This window comes from Condylostylus longicornis, unplaced genomic scaffold (genome assembly GCF_029603195.1).
Source record: "Condylostylus longicornis isolate FDR11 unplaced genomic scaffold, ASM2960319v2 ptg000009l, whole genome shotgun sequence".
In the NCBI taxonomy this organism is placed as follows: domain Eukaryota; kingdom Metazoa; phylum Arthropoda; class Insecta; order Diptera; family Dolichopodidae; genus Condylostylus; species Condylostylus longicornis.
Window position 1 is genome coordinate 2,064,505 of NW_026577978.1, and position 19,217 is coordinate 2,083,721.

Sequence of the window (19,217 nt, forward strand, 5' to 3'; positions counted from 1 at the left end):
TGAGGGTTAAAAGGTATTAAGGAATATAATTTTGGTTGATAATATTAAAAATCCATTGATATATTTCGAAAAGTGGAAAAATGGAAGTAAAAATCAATATCTGCTGCGCACACAATTTTATTTGAACCACGAAACATAGACAAAGAAAATTGTTGATCATTTAATCCGTTTTATAAAATATTTCCAGTTTATTAGTAAAATTTTTTTGTATACCTAAATCCCATCAATGTTTTTATCCTGGATTTAATCATTCTTAAGATATTTATGAAGAATTTATTTTAACTTTCTTCTTCTTCCACTATTTGATAAAAAGATTGAGTATTAGAATGATCCTAGCTTAATAACCCAAAAAGTTCTTAGCATTTTTTTTCCTTAATAACTCCTTAAATTTTTGTTTGCCACATTTTGAAATACACGGCACATTTTGTATTATTTTGAGAAAGTTTCAAGACCATATAAAAGGTTTTTGCTGATTTTTCATTAACTACACTGGTTTCCTTTTTGTGTTATGTAATTACGATGAAGAATTCTTTCCACAATCTTAAAATTCTCAAATTTTTTCCATTATTTTCATTCTAAGAGTAGTAAAAGAAAAGCGATTTTTCATTTGTGTACCTTCATCCTAGATCTCAGCTTACTCATCTCTTGATCCTGTGTATGCATACTAACTTATTTTCGCTTTTCTTGCAGTCTTAAAAAATGTCTTACAATTTGGTATGAAAAAAAAAATTTAAAAGAAAATTTTTAAAATGAAAAAGAAAATTTTGAAATATGAAATAGAAAACACAAAAAGCCTATGTTGATTAAAAAAATTGTTGGTGTTTTTTAAAAAATTTGTATTTTTCTTTCGATTGAATTGATATTATTAGTTATTAAGGAAACTAATAAATGGGTTCACGTGTCGCATATGTGTATGTATATATATATATTACCACATTAAAGAAACATGCTAAGAAATAGGTGTATTGTTACCATTCAGTACCATAAATGGATAAAAGCGCTAATATTGCCCACCAAATTGTCCCAATTTTCAAAAATATCTAAATTTTAATTTACGCCTCTTATTTCTCTGTTTTACGTACAGCTTTTATTCACTTTACGCATTTTATTATATTAATTCGGTCTCAGAAAATTCAACTGTATCAAAATCGAAGTTTAATAAAAAATTTTGCAGAAATTCCAGTGGAATTAGTTGATTAAACCATCATAAAAAATTCCGTATATATTCTATAATAATATTTTGTCAATCTGGTCCACTTGTATTTTATATAGACAAGACGGTGCGTTTTTTTGCCTCTTTCTTATTTGTGTTTGTGTGAATTTTGGTTTTTATAATATTTTTCTGTATTTTTCTATATAATATGTACATATATACATAGTCCGAGTGAATGATCAAAGTGATTTAATGCGACATGAAAAGTTAACCTAATGAATGCATATAATACGAGCATTCCCCATGGAATTATTGGACCAATTTCATATAGTTTTATGGATATTGGTGAACATATTTAAGGTGAACATATATTTCTTTTACGATTGTTGATATTTTATAAATGGTTGCATTTGAATAGAACAAGTTGCATTGCCATATTAAAAACTGAGAAAAAACTAAAACCAAGAATTACGAGTATACTTGATTTATTTTAAAATTTTGTTATAATTGAATGAAAAATACACAACTTAACAACTAAGCCTGCAATGATAATTTAAAATGTCAATATTGAACGTGTTGTTATCTTGCTTTATTTGGTCTTATAATTGGATTTTGGCAGTAGTAATGGTTAATCCTTTACACTTTCAAATTCATCTCAATAATTTCTTCTACCCTAACCGGCACATTAACCATTGAAATAAAATGCACAAAGTAAAATTTAAATATATTTGAGAATTGAAATTTTCGAGGTGGCAATATTGACGCTCTTATCTATTTGTGGTACTGAATGGTAACAATGTACATACATTTTTTTGGGGTGGCAATACGTATACATGCGACACGTGAACCCATTTATTAGTTTCCTTAATAACTAATAATATCAATTCAATCGAAAGAAAAATACAAATTTTTTAAAAAACACCAACAATTTTTTTAATCAACATAGGCTTTTTGTGTTTTCTATTTCATATTTCAAAATTTTCTTTTTCATTTTAAAAATTTTCTTTTAAATTTTTTTTTCATACCAAATTGTAAGACATTTTTTAAGACTGCAAGAAAAGCGAAAATAAGTTAGTATGCATACACAGGATCAAGAGATGAGTAAGGTGAGATCTAGAATGAAGGTACACAAATGAAAGATCGCTTTTCTTTACCTATTTTTGGTATGAAAATAATGGAACAAATTTGAGAATTTTAAGATTGTGGAAAGAATTCTTCATCGCAATTACATAACACAAAAAGGAAACCAGTGTAGTTAATGCAAAATCGGCAAAAACCTTTTATATGATCTTGAAACTTTCTCAAAATAATACAAAATGTGCCGTGTATTTAAAAATATGGCAAACAAAAATTTAAGGAGTTATTAAAGAAAAAAAATGCTAAGAACTTTTTGGGTTATTAAGCTAGGATCATTCTAATACTCAATCTTTTTATCAAATAGTGGGAGAAGAAGAAAGTTAACATAAATGTTTGATAAATTTCTTAAGAATGATTAAATCCAGGATAAAAACATTGATGAGATTTAGGTATACAAAAAAATTTTACTAATAAACTGGAAATATTTTATAAAACGGATTAAATGATCAACAATTTTCTTTGTCTATGTTTCGTGGTTCAAATAAAATTGTGTGCGCAGCAGATATTGATTTTTACTTCCATTTTTTCACTTTTCGAAATATATCAATGGATTTTTAATATTATCAACCAAAATTATATTCCTTAATATTTTTTAACCCTCAATTTTATTAATAAATAACTTTCTTAAAATTTTACTTAATTTTTCTCTTTTAAACTATACCAAAAAAAATCATACTTTTTATCGAAATTCTAACTTTAAATGTGATAACAATTTTGTTCGTATTCTGCACCGACAACAAAAGGTAAACCTGAGGTTTAACTTTTGCCGATCTTGCAATATCTCTCATTGTTTACGCAAAAAAATTGCAAAACAATAATCGAACATAATATCAACAAATAAAAGTTAGAATTTAATTAAAAAGTATGATTTTTTCGATATAATCCAAAAAGAAAAAAATTAATAAATTTCATAGTTATTCAAAATTAATAAAAGATATTTAAGAATATAATTTCAACTAATAATAAATTTAATAAACACACTGATATATTTTAAAAAATAAAAAAATAGAAATTAAAATCAATATCTGCTGCACATTGAATTTCAATCAAAATTTGACTTTGCTACAAAATTTAATTCATTTGTATTTAAACATTAAATTTCCCTGGTAAACTACGAAAACTATTCAAATATTTCTTTCTTCTTTCAAAATAACACAAATTACTAACCGAATTTTCAAAAATTGCTTCCGAAATTTAATCATCAATTATAAAAGTTTTATTTGAATTTCCCGACACAACAAATGTTTCATTTGAATTTCCCGACACAACAAATGTTTCATTTGATTTTCCCCATACTACAAACGTCTCATTTGATTTTCCCGATACTACAAATGTTTCATTAGAATTTCGAGAATTAAAATTGTTTTTATAAAAACCTTCATTTTCCGAATCAGTTGAAACAAAATCCTTTTCATATTTGTACAAAAAAACAATTTTGCTATCGCTATCTAGATTGTTATTACTCTCCTGACTCTTATGAGATTTCAAACTACTAATTGAATATGTTCTACAAGAATTTTGAACCGAAACATTTGTTTGTAAACTACATTCGCCTATAGAATCACACAAATCAATTTCAACATTCCTCAACTTATAATATTGATTTCGATTTTTCCAATATGTTTTGCATTTACAAAAACAATAATACAAAATAATCAATCCAAAGAAGAAAATTAAAATTCCGAATACAATTATTAATTGTTTTTGATCCATTTTCGGTTTCTTTTTAAATTTCCTAAGATTTTCAAAAATATTTTAATGTTATTCAATTGAAAACTAAAAAGAATTGTATTTAAAGATATTTTAGCAAGAAAAATATTTTTCCTATATTTTTTGTCCTTCGATTTCTTCAACTTTTTTCTAGATAAAATAAAAATGGTCTTCTCTCTTCTATATTTTCTTTTAAATTAAATAATTAAAAATTTCACCTCTATTTATAACTTTTCGCGATTGTCAAAAGCAAATGACAATGTGATTGAAAAAAAAAATTAATTTTTGTTTCGAGGAAAAAATTTTTAAAAACGTTATTCTTTATTAAAATGAAAATTTTAAATTGTAAAAAATTATTGGAAATATGACGTGCATTGTTCTATGTGGCCTGCATTACCACAAGAAATTTACTAATTACCACAATTATCACGTGCAACTTATTGATGAATAAGTTAACAGGACCAAAAATATATGGAAGTTTTATTACAATTTTGAATACCTAGTTAATTTTTGAAATCCTCTATATTTTAAAATGTATTGCCTCTATATATTCAAACTATGTCAGTAAGACAAGCTTAACTAATACTAGAACTAACAGAAAGTTTATGCTTAGGGTTTTTTTTTTCATTACTTTCCGCAGAATATAAGATAGTATCTTAATATAGGAATATTGAAGATCATGCAATTGGTAATCGAATTGCAAATTGCGTTATAAATAGAATTTAATAAATTGGTTTATTTTCCTATATGCTCTTAGTTATCTTCTGTTTTCAGAATGAAATGGACTTTGTTATACGAACAGTGAAATTGTTGTATGAACCAAAACAGAAAAAAAAGAAAACAATTAAAAAAATCACTTGACTTTTCTTATATTTTGAAGCTGGTTGTTTAAATCATTTGGATTTGGATTAAGTAACAACCCTATGGAATATAACCTTCTTAAGTTTTTATCTCAGTATGAATGAATGGATATAGAGAAATTCAATTAATTTCGGCTATTGTTCTTAAAATATTTAATTATTTTTGAATTTTTTTTTGATATTATCATATGCATTTTACATAGTACTGTCGTACTATCATTAGTTTAATTCGCATCTTATTCTATTAAAATTCTGTTATACTAAATAAAAAAAGTTTACGTTAAACCTGCATTTCGGTAGACTTCAAACGTTTTGCCAAAATGATCGTACTTAAATGAATTTTATTTTATAAATTTCTAAATTAAATATATTAAATTTGTATACACACCACACACGTTTATGTAAAAAAAAACTCGTAAACTGTAAACCAATTTCTTTCTCTTGTCTTAATATTATAAAAAGTCTTAGCACCTCGTGTCTCTAAATTGCACAAATGAAGTAACAGAAAAAAATTTAGACGCGTTTTAAATTTTTTATTGCATTGCTTCATTTTTCTTCTTTCAATTCAATTTTTTCTTTATATTATTGTACACACTCCTGATATTCCGATTTTACACTAAAAATCTTTAATAATCTTAAATTTAAAAAGCGGTCACAAGAAATTAAAAAAAAAATAAAAGTAAAAAAGAGAGTATCACTCTTGTTCTTGTACCTGAATCACCTTAAAATTGCAAGCACTAATACAGGTGTCTATTAAAATGACGGAAATTTTCTCTTTTCATTTTTATTACCTTTTTTTTCCTTTTTTTTTAATTTTTATTTTTCTTTTTAACAGGCTTACGGAGCAAAAGTATAAATAATATTGGATATTTAACAAAAAATTATAGAGATTAAAAGTATTGAAAATTGATTTCAGTGTAATGAAAACTCTGCCTTATTTGCTCATTCACGCCTATGATGTATCAGAACCGCAAACTGTTGAAACTTTACTGTTTTGTGATGAAATATCGCTATGTGCTCCGTTAAGAACAAATTCTTACCTAATTTACTGAAATTAATTCACTCCATTTTGAAATTTTAAAATCAATAATTTTGTCACGAGTTCCTTTCACGAATCATAAGTATAAATGTCAAAAAATAGCTCAGTTATTTGTTAGGGATTGTTTATATCACTGCGACACTGCAGCACTGCGACAGCGACATCAACACGAAGTGTCAAAATATTATTCAATCAACGTGCGACACACACAATCGGAGAACTCCGCAGAATTGAATATTTATCGCTGCCAAATACGATGACATACGATGAGAAAATTGAATTGATACAAACGTCATTTTTATTTTTAAAAGGAGACGAAATTGAAAAATTAATGAAACTTTTTCTTTTTTTTTTGTAGATTGTTTTTGATTAAATTACTGTCGTTGACGCTGCCAATGTAATATTGCGATAACGACATTTCGTACGACCCTTGCCGTCGTAGAGTGGGAGCAATATAAACAGCTCGTAAATCAAGTTATTTTAAAACCGTCCCAGAGGTTTATAAGAGGTTATAAGAGGTTATAATCTTAATTATATGGAGTGCGGCATTATGAAATGAAAAATCTGCTGATTGTTAGGAGTTAAAATTTAACTGAGCTGAGTTATTTTTTTTTGTTTTTGTCTCATGAAAGGACATAGAGTAATATTTGTGCTATTCTCAAATTTGGCATTATTATAGTGAGTTTATTGAAAAATATTGCTATTCATCTCTCGAAAAATATGACATTGACATATTTTGTAGGAATGTAAAAAACACAGTGACAATGTAGAAGATATACATAATGTAGTTTCTCTTTAGATATTTGCTATTTTAAAAATTTGGAATTTTTCAAGTACACTAGGTATTATAAGTGAAAGTTGTGAATAAAATTAAAAATTGAAATATTTTCAAAAATTATTTTGACTAATGGATGACAAGAACTCGAACTACATTACATCTAAATACCCGGCTTTTGCAGCTACTAGAGTAATAGCTGGCGTTGCATGTTTTATTAAATCAAATAAACTCAATATTTAATGAAGGCAAATAATGTAATATACTTACTAAACCATTATTAAAATAAAATCATCACTTATTTAACATTAAAATATCAATAAATCGAGTAATATTGATGACAGTAAGAAAACGTAGGAGAAATAATGATTGTATACTTACAATCTTATGTATATGTACATATGTACATACACATTTTCATTATGCATGCTTTTACATAGATTGTCAGAATATCTACAATAATATTGTAGATATGTGCATGAGTACTTATGTATCGCATCAATAAAAATTCATGCAATGCAATAAACAACTTTCTTATAACTTAACAGTAATTATTCTCTGTTATTATTATAGTTAAGATTAATTATAATACCATTATATAATACATATATTATATTAAAAATGTACGTACATATATATGATAAGAATTTCTTCAATAAAACATAAATAACAAGAATATCGTGAAATTATTTTAGAACCAGAATTAATAATAATTACATATGTTGGTAGGTACGACACACAAATATCTGTGGCAATCAGCCATAGTCCTATATCAGGCAGAAAATTTTGGAAATCACATATTTTTTATTTTTGAAATGTAATTTAAATAAAACTATTCAAACATTTTCGAAAGGTGTTTTTTCTTTTAATTTGATCCTCTCAAATTTTTCCGAATTAAATCAAATTTTGAAAACTAATAGAGGAAAACCTATTTGAATACGATTCAAATTTTGTAGCTATAGGTACATACATATATTTTTTTAATCCTATTGCGCTCCTGAGAGGAGCATAGAGCTGGCGCATGATCATGATTATATGTAACCATGAACCAGTTTCTTGCGTCATTGAGTTTTACTAGATAATTAACGAGCCTACCGTCAATATTTTGTATAATAAATTAATTAAAGCTAGGTTTGCCTCATTACCACAGATATTGAATTGTAATATAAAATTTCCACATTCGGAATTTGGATACTAGTTGTACATTCGGAATTTGGATACTAGTTGTTATAGATTTGTTTTTATGAATATATTCTATTGTACTAATAATTGTATAATATAATCTTAAATATTAAATGTATTTGGAATTTTATTAAACAAATATACGTTTGTGCCTACATATGCATATACGTACATAATTTTGTATGAAATAATATTCTGATTTATAAATGCATCTGAAGAACTTATAGTGTGAAAATTTTTTCAAGAAAATCCCTTTGTTGTACAAAAAAAGAAAAAAAAAGAAATGAAGAAAACGCATAAATATTTCATTCATTTTTTCAATTACTTTTTACTGTCATAGCTGTGTATTGAATGCGATTCTTTTTAAAATTTATTGAAAAAAAATATGTATAAAATAAGAAGTTGTGAAGTTCATTAAGAAATTTTTATCTTAAACTTAACACCATTAAAATGTTCATCACACTCTCTCACTCTCAGTTGTATTGTAATGTAATACAAGGTATATTTTCTCCTCCTCTCTCTTTTCTTATGCTATTCTATTATCATTATAAATTGAAAATACTATCATAGCAACATTGCTTACACTTATGCTATCATCATTTCTATATTATTATGCTATTACAATTGTAAAGTTATTGTACTATCGTAGCACTATTACTTATATCTATATATAATTTAAAATATAATATACGTAATAAAAAAATTCTATATTATCATATTATAAAAATGTAATAAAATAACGGAAAAAAAAAATTTCTAAATAGAATCTTAAGATTTTTAAAATTATTCACAATTTTAATTAATGTCTAACACTAAATAGCTTCCAATCAAAAAATGTAATTAAATATTTTAAACTAGTTAATTAATTTGTAACACTATTAATTTTTAATTGCGACTTTTATGCTTAGTACATACTGCTCCTCCCTGAAGGTATGCAATAACTATAACACATTAATACGAGTATCACACATATAAAGAAAAAAAGTGTATAATTTTTCGAAACTTAAACTATTTTAATTAAATTTTTTGAAATACTTTTTAAGCCTTTGCAAGCCTTTGAGTTGAACTAGTCAAGGCACATAAATGTGGTAAGGCGAACCTTGAATCAATATTGTTTATTGATCTCAAAAGTAAATTGAATACAGTTCTAACCGATAGTACCCAGTTTACTAAACTTTTTACCTCTATCATCTCAATGAAATTTTCTTAATTAATTAATTATTTACGACATTATATCCTATAATTAACAAGGAACATTTTTCAACATCCTAAATTTTAATATTTTTTTCAAAATTTTTTGGTTATGTACAAAATATTGTAGCATATGTATGGACGAGTGGACATATATTATGTGTCCACATTTTTTTTAAGAATACAATTTATTTTATTTATTATCCTTAAACTCAATTTTGTATGTCAAAACATTTTGAAATTTAATATCACTAATCAATTATTTGTCCAAATTAACAAAGCATGAAAACGCTCAATACATTCTGTAATCATTGCGCTCGATTCAATGTAACAATTATGATGAATTTTCAGCACAATATGCAACAGAATTACAAAAAAGAAGAGCGCATAAAAAAATCAATCAAGAAAATCAAGAAAAAACGAATATTTACAGGAAATGTGACACCTAACCCTTTATAAAAGCAAAAAACAAAAAAAAAGAGACGACAACCAGCAATATATTTGACCGCAACACGTGCACTTTATCCTTCCTTCTATACCACTTATTCTTTATTGTTATATTGATTGTATCGTTTCTGATGTTTTAATGATATAGAAATAGGTTAATATTAATTGAAATAGCCTCTTTCTTAATATACATACGTATTCTTAAGCTCTATTTTAATTTTTACAATATATACTCAATAATAAATTTAAATTTTAGACAAATGTTGGACCAATATTATTATCAATTAATCCATATCATGATGTTGGTAATCCATTAACATTATCATCAACACGTTCATTACCATTAGCAAATCAATTACGTCGTATTGTACAAGAAGCTGTACGACAACAAGCAGAAACTGGTTATCCACAAGCCATAATATTATCGGGTACATCAGGTGCTGGTAAAACACATTGTTCAATGTTACTTTTAAGACAATTATTTGCTGTTGCTGGTGGTGGACCTGAAACTGATGCATTTAAACATTTAGCAGCAGCATTTACAGTATTAAGGTCATTGGGATCAGCTAAAACGACAACAAATTCGGAATCAAGTCGAATTGTAAGTTATTTAAAAAAATTTTATTTAAAAAATTCATGTTTTTATTAAATTAAATAGTTTTCGCTTGATATTTTATTATTTATTTTTCTAGGGGCAATTTATTGAGGTGCAAGTAACTGATGGTGCTTTATATAGAACAAAAATTCATTGTTATTTTTTGGATCAAACACGTGTCGTTCGACCATTACCAAATGAAAAAAATTATCATATATTTTATCAAATGTTAGCTGGTTTAAGTCGTGAAGAACGCATTAAATTAAATTTAGAAGGTTATACACCAACAAATTTACGTTATTTACAAAATGGTGATACACAACAAGATGAAGTTGAAGATTCAACAAGATTTCAAGCATGGAAAACATGTCTTGGTATTCTAGGTATACCATTCTTAGATGTTGTTCGAGTATTAGCTGCTGTATTATTATTGGGAAATGTACAATTTGTTGATGGTCAGGTGAGTTAAAACCTGAAAAACAAATATTATATATTATTCCTTAGAAAATATTTAGAAATAAGAGTTCATGTATTCGTACGTTCAAATTAATTTTTCTTAAATTAAAACAAAATCAAAATTTTGTTAAAGAAAAAGAAAACTTCGTGATTAAAAAACTTAATATAGCTTAACAATATATTTACACTTAATTTTACTGCGACATCTAATATTAGAAAGAAGAAGTAATTTTCAATTAAACAATTGAAACGACATCTATAAAGCAGAAGAAAAAATAATTTTATTAATGATTGTCACTTAATTGCACAAAGAACTTAAAGAATTTGTTCTATATTTGGTGAGAGCGGTAGAACGCAAAATTATATTTTATTCGTAATATTTGATGCCAGGGTTCGATGCCGTTTCGCGATGAAAATTATTAAAAATTGTATGAAATCTTTGCGATGATGTTTTTTAATGGGTAATTTACGTCTGAATTCAACCTGACGATAACATTCTAATTAACCTGAGCAAAGATACACAAATATTTTTTTATCATATATCGAAAGAATAACTGTGCATTGTGCAACATAAAATGTTTAATTAAATTATATATAATATAAAAATGTACAAAAATATCTTATACTTATTTCGTTTACTTTAAAGGGACTTGAAGTCGATGTCAAAGGAGAAGCCGAATTAAATTCTGTAGCAGGTTTACTTGGTGTACCACCAGCTGCATTATTTCGCGGATTAACAACACGTACACATAATGCACGTGGTCAATTAGTTAAATCAGTTTGCGATGCAAATATGTCGAATATGACTAGAGATTGTCTAGCAAAAGCTTTATATTGCCGTACCGTAGCAACAATAGTAAGACGTGCAAATAGTTTAAAACGTTTAGGTTCGACATTGGGTACATTAAGTTCCGATTCAAATGAATCAGTTCATAATCAAGGTGATGTGGCTAGCCAACATGCTTCAACTATTGGTGGAAATTCTGGATCCAAATCAATGGCGGCATTAAATAATGCTGTACGACATGCAACTGACGGTTTTATCGGTATATTAGATATGTTTGGTTTTGAAGAACAGTCACCAGCTCAGTTGGAACATTTATGTATTAATTTGTGTGCTGAAACAATGCAACATTTTTATAATACACATATTTTTAAATCATCTGTTGAATCTTGTCGTGATGAAGGTATTTTATGTGATACCGAAGTTGATTATGTAGATAATGTGCCATGTATCGATTTAATATCATCTCTAAGAACTGGACTACTAAGTATGTTAGATGCTGAATGTTCAGTAAGAGGAACTGCTGAAAGTTATGTTGCTAAAATTAAAGTAAGATGACAATTCATAAAATGAGAAAAAAAAATATTAAATTGTAAAAATGATTTCGTTTTCAGGTGCAACACCGTAACTCGACTAGATTAGAGACGAAGCATACAGAATTACATGATCCTAGAATGTTTACAATTAGACATTTCGCTGGAAAAGTAGAATATGATGCAACAGAATTTTTAGATACTAATCGTGATGTTGTACCTGATGATTTAGTTGCTGTTTTTTATAAACATACATGTAATTTTGGTTTTGCAACGCATTTATTTGGTTCAGAATTAAAAGCTCTTTACGCAATGGAAAATGTTCCAAGGGGATTAAGTTTTCGTATAGCTCCAACAAGTCACACAGATTTATTAAATGGTGATGAACCAGTTTCAACATTAACACAAGATTTCCATACACGTTTAGACAATTTGTTACGAACATTAGTTCATGCTAGACCACATTTTGTTCGTTGCATAAGAAGTAATTCAAACGAAATTCCAGGGCAATTTGAACGGATCACTGTTGTTAAACAAATTCGTGCGTTACAAGTTCTTGAAACAGTTAATTTAATGGCATCGGGTTTTCCTCATCGTATGAGATTTAAGCAGTTTACAGCAAGATACAAAATGTTGGCACCATTCAGATTATTGAGAAGATGCGAAGAAAAAGCTTTGGAAGATTGTGACCTAATATTACAATATGCTATGGAAAATCTTCCAGAAATTGATGGTTCTGTTACATTATCCTGGGCACCTGGTAAACGACATGTTTTCTTAAGTGAAGGGATACGTCAACATTTAGAAAAATTAAGAAGTGATGTACGCACAAAGAGCGCAACACTTATACAGGCAATATGGAGAGGATGGCAATTAAGAAAGAGAATAGGTACTGTTCGTCGACCTAGAGAAATCATTTTAACTTCAACTAAACTGAATAAAAGTACGCCGAACGCTGGTAAGTTTATACATAATAATATTTATTTTAAAATAATTTAGTACTTATTAAAAAAAAAGAAGCAAATTACTTTTTAAAATTAAATAATTTAATGTTTTAATCTACAATATAATTATTTCAGCTCCACGAATTTCATCAACAACGGGTACTACAACGAGACCAAGACCTCAACCAATAGCTGGTACACCACCACCAGATCCAAATGAAAAATGTGATTCTAAAATAATTCAACAAACTTGTACTCTATTTGGATTAGATTTGGTAAGTAATTATTATCTTATTTATAAGAATATGAAAAAAATCATTAATTCATTTTAAAATTTAAATAATATAATAAATAGGAAAGACCACCACCAGTTCCACCATCTAGACCATACACAGTAACTGGAAATTCAAAATTGGGTTATCCTCAAACAAGAATAATGAAAATGAATTTCCCTGAAGATTCTATTACAAATCCACCAGTTGAACAATTAAAAAAAGGTGAAACTGTTACTGTTGTTGGTGCATCACATTGTCGTGGTCATCTAATTGTTGAACATAAAGGACAAAGTTTTCATGTACCATTTCAATATATGTCAAGTCCATGGAAAATCTCTACTAAATGTATGGAAAATTAATTAATCAAATCATTTATGTAATATTTTTCCATTTATATATATTTATATATACTACATAAATTTTCAAAATTAATAATATTATGCTTTTATAATACTTAATTGCCAATAAACTCCTTATAAAAATTGAGACTGTAAATAATTTATAAATATAAATAATAAAAAAAAAAATAATAATAATGTTAAAATAGTTTATAAGGAATTAGAATTTTGTTTTACTCTTGAATAAATTTTATGATTTTTATCATTAATATTATTGTCTTAGATTGTAAATAAATGAAATTTTAATTTTAAGAAAACCTTAATTTTTACAAATAAAAAAAATTACTTACTCAAATTCATAAATTTTAATTACGAATATTAAATATGTGCCAATGCATTTTTAAATCAAGAAATAATTACAAAAAAAAAAAAAATGTTAAATAAATGATCTTGGAAGTTTTAAAATATAATTTTATAATATTATTAAGGATTTATTTAATAAGAAAATGAAAAAAACTACTAAAAATGCAATATTTTGAGTGTAAAGTTAATAGTTTTTTTTTTTTAAACGCGTACATAAATTATAAATAATTTACATAAAAATTAAAAATTTTTTACTTTTTTTTTCAAAAGGATACGTCAATATATGTACAAAATTACAACAAATTTTAAGCTTTATTATTTTACAAATATGTATGTATGTACGTATATTGTGTATTTTGTAAAATGTATTTTTTTGATTTTATAATTTTAAACTGTTCGTATTTTTTTTTTAATTATCAATTTTAAGAATTAATTTTCAATGAAGAAAAATCATTTTTAATTCATACACTTATACCCAAGTGTATGTAATTCCAGTAAAAAGTAAAATGTTTAAATGTATAACTATTAAAAAAAAAACAAAAGAAAAGAAATAAAATGAATAAATAAATAAAATTATTAAATTGGTTTTTATTTTTAACAATACGATATATGCATATTTAATATAAAAAAAAAATCATTAAAATTTATAAAAAAATTATATTTGATCAATAAAAATCTTAAAAATTAAAAAATTTGGATCACAAACGGCTGATTACAAAATGTATACCTAGTTAGGTACATAATTTATTAATTTTAAAATTAAATGATTTAATTTCAATAATCAATTCAATAAAATTTTTCTCAATTAAATGAAAATAGGATAATTAACTTAATCGAATCACGCTACCCACAAATAAAACAATTCCGACAAAAAAATTTAGTAGGTAGGTGCCCACGTTATGATTTTTTATGTGTATGTTTATTTTGATTTAGTCAAAGTTAATATAAAAAATATTAAAATTCCATAATTTTTCTTCATTCATAACAAATTTACCAATCGCCTTCGATTGTACTATACATAGTACGGCTTTTATATATGTACATGTTATTTAATTTTTACCAACGGCAAGAAGGGTTTGAAGATTTTTTATAAGATATTTATTATATTCTTTATAACAAATGGGAGAAACATTTAATACAGTAATTTTTGTACGCTGTGTATCACCATAGCTCTCAAGTACACTTCGCAATTTAAAAGTAAATTGCTTAAAATGAACATCTTCAAAAATATTTTCAACATTTTCTGAATTTTGTTCTAAATATTCACCAACATCTTGAGCAGATTTTCCAACAATTATTTCCGCAACTTCATTAAAACAACTAACCCATCTAGTTGAAGTCCAATCTCCGATATTTAAATTTAATAACAGGCGATATTTAAAGTTAGTAAAAAGTGCATTACATTTTTCACATCGATAATTTCCATTCCCTTCATCAATAACCTTTTTATTACATTCTGTTTGAGGGCAAGCTTTATACACCAGATTCGTATTTTTTATTAAATGCACCACACCTTTAATTTGAAAATAATCCGGTTTATCAGAAATACCCAAATTATTAACTTTTGCTTCAAAAAATGTTGTTAATTCACTTGTGAATCCAGATCCTGCACCTGCAATTCTATTCGAAATATTTGATGAAATGTTTTCAGCACCACCATTATCGAACCATCCACGTAATTTATGTCCTTCAGCAAAATCTGGATTTATTTTCATTACGGAACTCGATACCATAGTAATTGATTTACCACCACCAAATTCACTAATAATTCCATTCCGAATTGCAATAACTGGTTGAACATATCCATCAAACTTAACTGCTTCATCACCCCATAGCGTTAATTGAACTGCTGCGTTACTAGTATCAACTAAAGTTAGTTCTCTTTTTTTTAATTCACGATTATTCGTTTTCGCAGTAAAAGTTTGAAGTTCTCCAATTTCTCGACAGATTCCAATTACATCGACTTTCGCTTTTGGTTCCATATTAGAAACTTGACTAATAGGGACCCAATTATAATTAGCCTGAGGAATATCGTCTTCATTATCTGTGCAAAGTTGAACAATTGTTTGTGGCGTAAAGGTCATTTCATAATCATTATTTAGAGTACAAAATTTTTTGTTAGCTTGTTTTAACTGACATTTAGATATTTTATAAACTTTATCTACTTCTATCATATCAAAAAATTTTTCACATTCATTTCTGAATGCTGTTGCCCTTATTTCGCCAGATTCATCTATTAAATCCATACTAAAAAGCTTGCCTTCTCCGCCGGCGTTACTCCACGATCTTATTGGTGATTTAGAAAGAATTCGAACTTTTATTACCCATTTTGATTTATAAGGACTTAAACTTGATATAGGACTTATCAAATCAGTCTGAAACGATTGGTTCAAACTACTGTTTGGTTCTTCTTGCCTTATATTTCGCCTTGGGGGAGTATTTACTGATTCACTTACTTTATTTGAATTTTCCGTTTGTTTGCTTGTTTCTGCATTATGATCTAATGTGAACGGTTGTGGATTACCGATTCTTCTTCCGACTTCTTCTCCGGGTTTCATAATAGTCAAATCAAGAATTATCAATACTCTTTTATCTCCATTATCTTTACTTAATACAGAAGATATATACTTATCAACCTGTATTATTGTAAAATCTGATAATTGTCCAGAAGAAGATAAATTATTCAGTTGACTTGCTAACATTGCGAAACTGTTGAGATGTTTACCATCGGAAACTAACAACCTGTATCTTTCAGTACCCTGATTTCCAGAAATCCTTTTAGTTCCTAAAATTTGTAATTTAGGTTTATCATAATCAGCCCCTGAAAGAATTGATTCCAAACATCCTGAAGATAATTCCATGTTCAATGTTTTATACAAGTCTACTTATTTCACAATATGTATGGTGTATGTACATATATAGCTCCTTTATTATTTTTTATGCAATTACTTATCTGCAGGCATATACATAAGTAAATATATTATTATCTTTGCGCCTAAATGTAAACAAATTGAATTTTAATTAAATGTTGGGGTAACTTTCTAACAAACAAATCTAATTCTTACCTTATATACAAAGTCTCCAAGCTACGAATTAATATATGTTGCAAAGCAATTACTTTTTTAATTTTACTTTTAAATCCCTTATCTTATTTAATATGTATATATTTTGTAAAAATTCACTTCGTCTTTACAAGTATTTTAACAAGAGTGAAAGCTGACAAGTGAATAATATGAAATGTGTTATGTGTTTCAATTTCAATATTTTAATACAAATTTCGTCAAGTGTTGACGTGCTATGTAAAAAATATAATATACCAGTTCAAATATATATATGTAGTACAAAAGAGTAAAAACATAAATTCATTCAAATTAGCTTACAACAAGTAATTGAAGTAAATAGTTTTGATTATTTTACCTTAAAACACATAATTTATAAAATTGTAATCATCAAAATAAATGAAACTTTTCAAAAAGAAATAAGTAATTACATAGTATATTTATTAAATTATGAACACGTCCTAAATTTTTTAATTGTGATTTGTTTTTTTTTTAAGACTATTCACAATAACTAATTTTCATATTTTCGAGTTGTCACCATTTGACGTTTATTTGGCATACTTAAATTTTATATTTATTGTATATTTGGAAAATAAAAAAAAAGGGAAAATATCGTTTGTAGATATTTAACATTAAAATCAATAAAAAAATTATTTTCGTTTTTAATATTTTATAAATAAACTATAAAAATTTCACAAAGAACAGTAAAAATGTCATCACGTGTTCGTGATGACTCAACTGGTTCCAGAGGATTTATTTTGACTGAAAAACAAAAATATATTGAAGAATATGACTTTCTATATTGCAGTGAGTCCAGTAAATATGAGCGTGTTGCAAAAATTGGACAAGGAACTTTTGGTGAAGTTTTCAAGGCTAGAGAAAAAAGTACCAAGAAATTCGTCGCAATGAAAAAAGTTCTAATGGACAATGAAAAAGAAGGTTTTCCAATAACTGCATTACGTGAAATAAGAATTTTACAATTATTAAAACATGAAAATGTTGTAAATTTAATTGAAATTTGTCGTACAAAAGCTACTGTACATAATGGATATCGTTCGACATTCTTTTTGGTATTTGATTTTTGTGAACACGATTTAGCTGGTTTACTATCAAATATCAATGTTAAATTTAGTTTAGGGGAAATAAAAAAAGTAATGCAACAACTGCTCAATGGTTTATATTATATTCATAGTAATAAGATCTTGCATCGAGATATGAAAGCGGCCAATGTTTTAATAACAAAACAAGGAATTTTAAAGTTAGCAGATTTTGGGCTTGCAAGAGCTTTCAGTATTCCAAAATCAGCTGAACAAAAAAATCGATACACAAATCGTGTCGTAACATTATGGTACAGGCCGCCAGAACTTTTATTGGGTAAGATTAAAAATGGGTTTCTTATTTTTAACTAAACACATATACTTATGTAGATATAAACAAGTATTAATACATATCTACATACATATATAAAAATTATCCAAATAATTTCGTAATACTGCATCTCTTTAAAATAAAAAACAAAACTTTTTCAAGGTGATCGTAATTACGGCCCTCCAGTTGATATGTGGGGTGCTGGTTGCATAATGGCAGAAATGTGGACACGTTCACCAATAATGCAAGGCAATACCGAGCAACAGCAATTAATATATATATCACAATTATGTGGTTCGTTTACACCTGATGTTTGGCCAGGTGTTGAAGAATTGGATCTATATAAAACATTAGATTTACCAAAAGGACACAAGAGACGTGTGAAAGAAAGATTAAGACCATATGTTAAAGATTCATGCGGTTGTGATCTATTAGACAAGTTGCTAATGTTGGATCCAAAGAAAAGATGTGATGCTGATACTGCTTTAAATCATGATTTCTTTTGGAGTGACCCAATGCCGTGTGATTTAAGCAAGATGTTATCTCAACATTTACAAAGTATGTTTGAGTATCTAGCACCACCAAGGCGGCCAAGTAACATGATGCGTTATCAGCAGCAAATGGTGAATCAAATGCAAAAACCTCAAGATAGCACTTTAATAGATAGAGTGTGGTAACAAGTTCCAACAATTATATTATATTATAGCCGAATATTTTTAATAAACTAAAACATTAAGTTAAGTTTCTTTTTTTATGAATTTAAACAATGAAATTATAAAATATATATAAATTGAAATTGAATTGTTTTCGTTACTATGTAAACTTTTTATAATCGTTGTCGAAATACATAATTATGTTTATTTAGACAGGGGGGAGTGGTAAAGAAGATCACTTGTTTGTATGAAATTAGTTTTTTTTTTGTTCATCATTTACTCCGCTTTTATTGGCATTGTATCATACTTTTACTTTTTGGTCAATGCCACTATAATAAACCATTTATATTCTTCT

General features: G+C 26.7%; 3 protein-coding genes across 6 annotated transcripts in view; 2 read left to right on the forward strand and 1 right to left on the reverse strand.

The window, feature by feature from the left end:
• The window catches only part of LOC129618527 (unconventional myosin-Ia), a 101,766-nt gene extending 88,200 nt beyond the window's left edge, over positions 1 to 13,566 (forward strand). For all 3 annotated transcript variants that reach the window (XM_055533322.1, XM_055533321.1, XM_055533323.1), the window contains exons 6-11: positions 9,751 to 10,095; positions 10,187 to 10,549; positions 11,192 to 11,878; positions 11,944 to 12,820; positions 12,942 to 13,081; positions 13,162 to 13,566. In XM_055533322.1, the coding sequence (XP_055389297.1) occupies positions 9,751 to 10,095; positions 10,187 to 10,549; positions 11,192 to 11,878; positions 11,944 to 12,820; positions 12,942 to 13,081; positions 13,162 to 13,440 (2,691 nt within the window). In that variant the 3' untranslated portion in view covers positions 13,441 to 13,566. The remainder of the gene's footprint in view (positions 1 to 9,750; positions 10,096 to 10,186; positions 10,550 to 11,191; positions 11,879 to 11,943; positions 12,821 to 12,941; positions 13,082 to 13,161) is intronic.
• A 791-nt stretch (positions 13,567 to 14,357) lies between these two features.
• Positions 14,358 to 16,991, reverse strand: LOC129618585 (replication protein A 70 kDa DNA-binding subunit-like). 2 transcript variants are annotated; one of them, XM_055533421.1, is made up of 2 exons: positions 16,848 to 16,991; positions 14,358 to 16,735 (listed from the first exon to the last, which is right to left on the reverse strand). In XM_055533421.1, the coding sequence occupies exon 2, from the start codon at positions 16,641 to 16,643 to the stop codon at positions 14,832 to 14,834; it is 1,812 nt and encodes a 603-aa protein (XP_055389396.1). In that variant the 5' UTR covers positions 16,644 to 16,735; positions 16,848 to 16,991; the 3' UTR covers positions 14,358 to 14,831. The 2 variants fall into 2 exon arrangements, with proteins under 2 accessions (XP_055389396.1, XP_055389395.1); XM_055533420.1 differs by having other exon boundaries at positions 14,358 to 16,777.
• A 416-nt stretch (positions 16,992 to 17,407) lies between these two features.
• LOC129618604 (cyclin-dependent kinase 9) lies at positions 17,408 to 19,115 on the forward strand. The gene is made up of 2 exons (XM_055533448.1): positions 17,408 to 18,215; positions 18,372 to 19,115. Exons 1-2 carry the CDS (start codon positions 17,552 to 17,554, stop codon positions 18,884 to 18,886), a joined length of 1,179 nt encoding a protein of 392 aa, XP_055389423.1. The 5' UTR covers positions 17,408 to 17,551; the 3' UTR covers positions 18,887 to 19,115.
• The last annotated feature ends 102 nt before the right edge of the window (positions 19,116 to 19,217 follow it).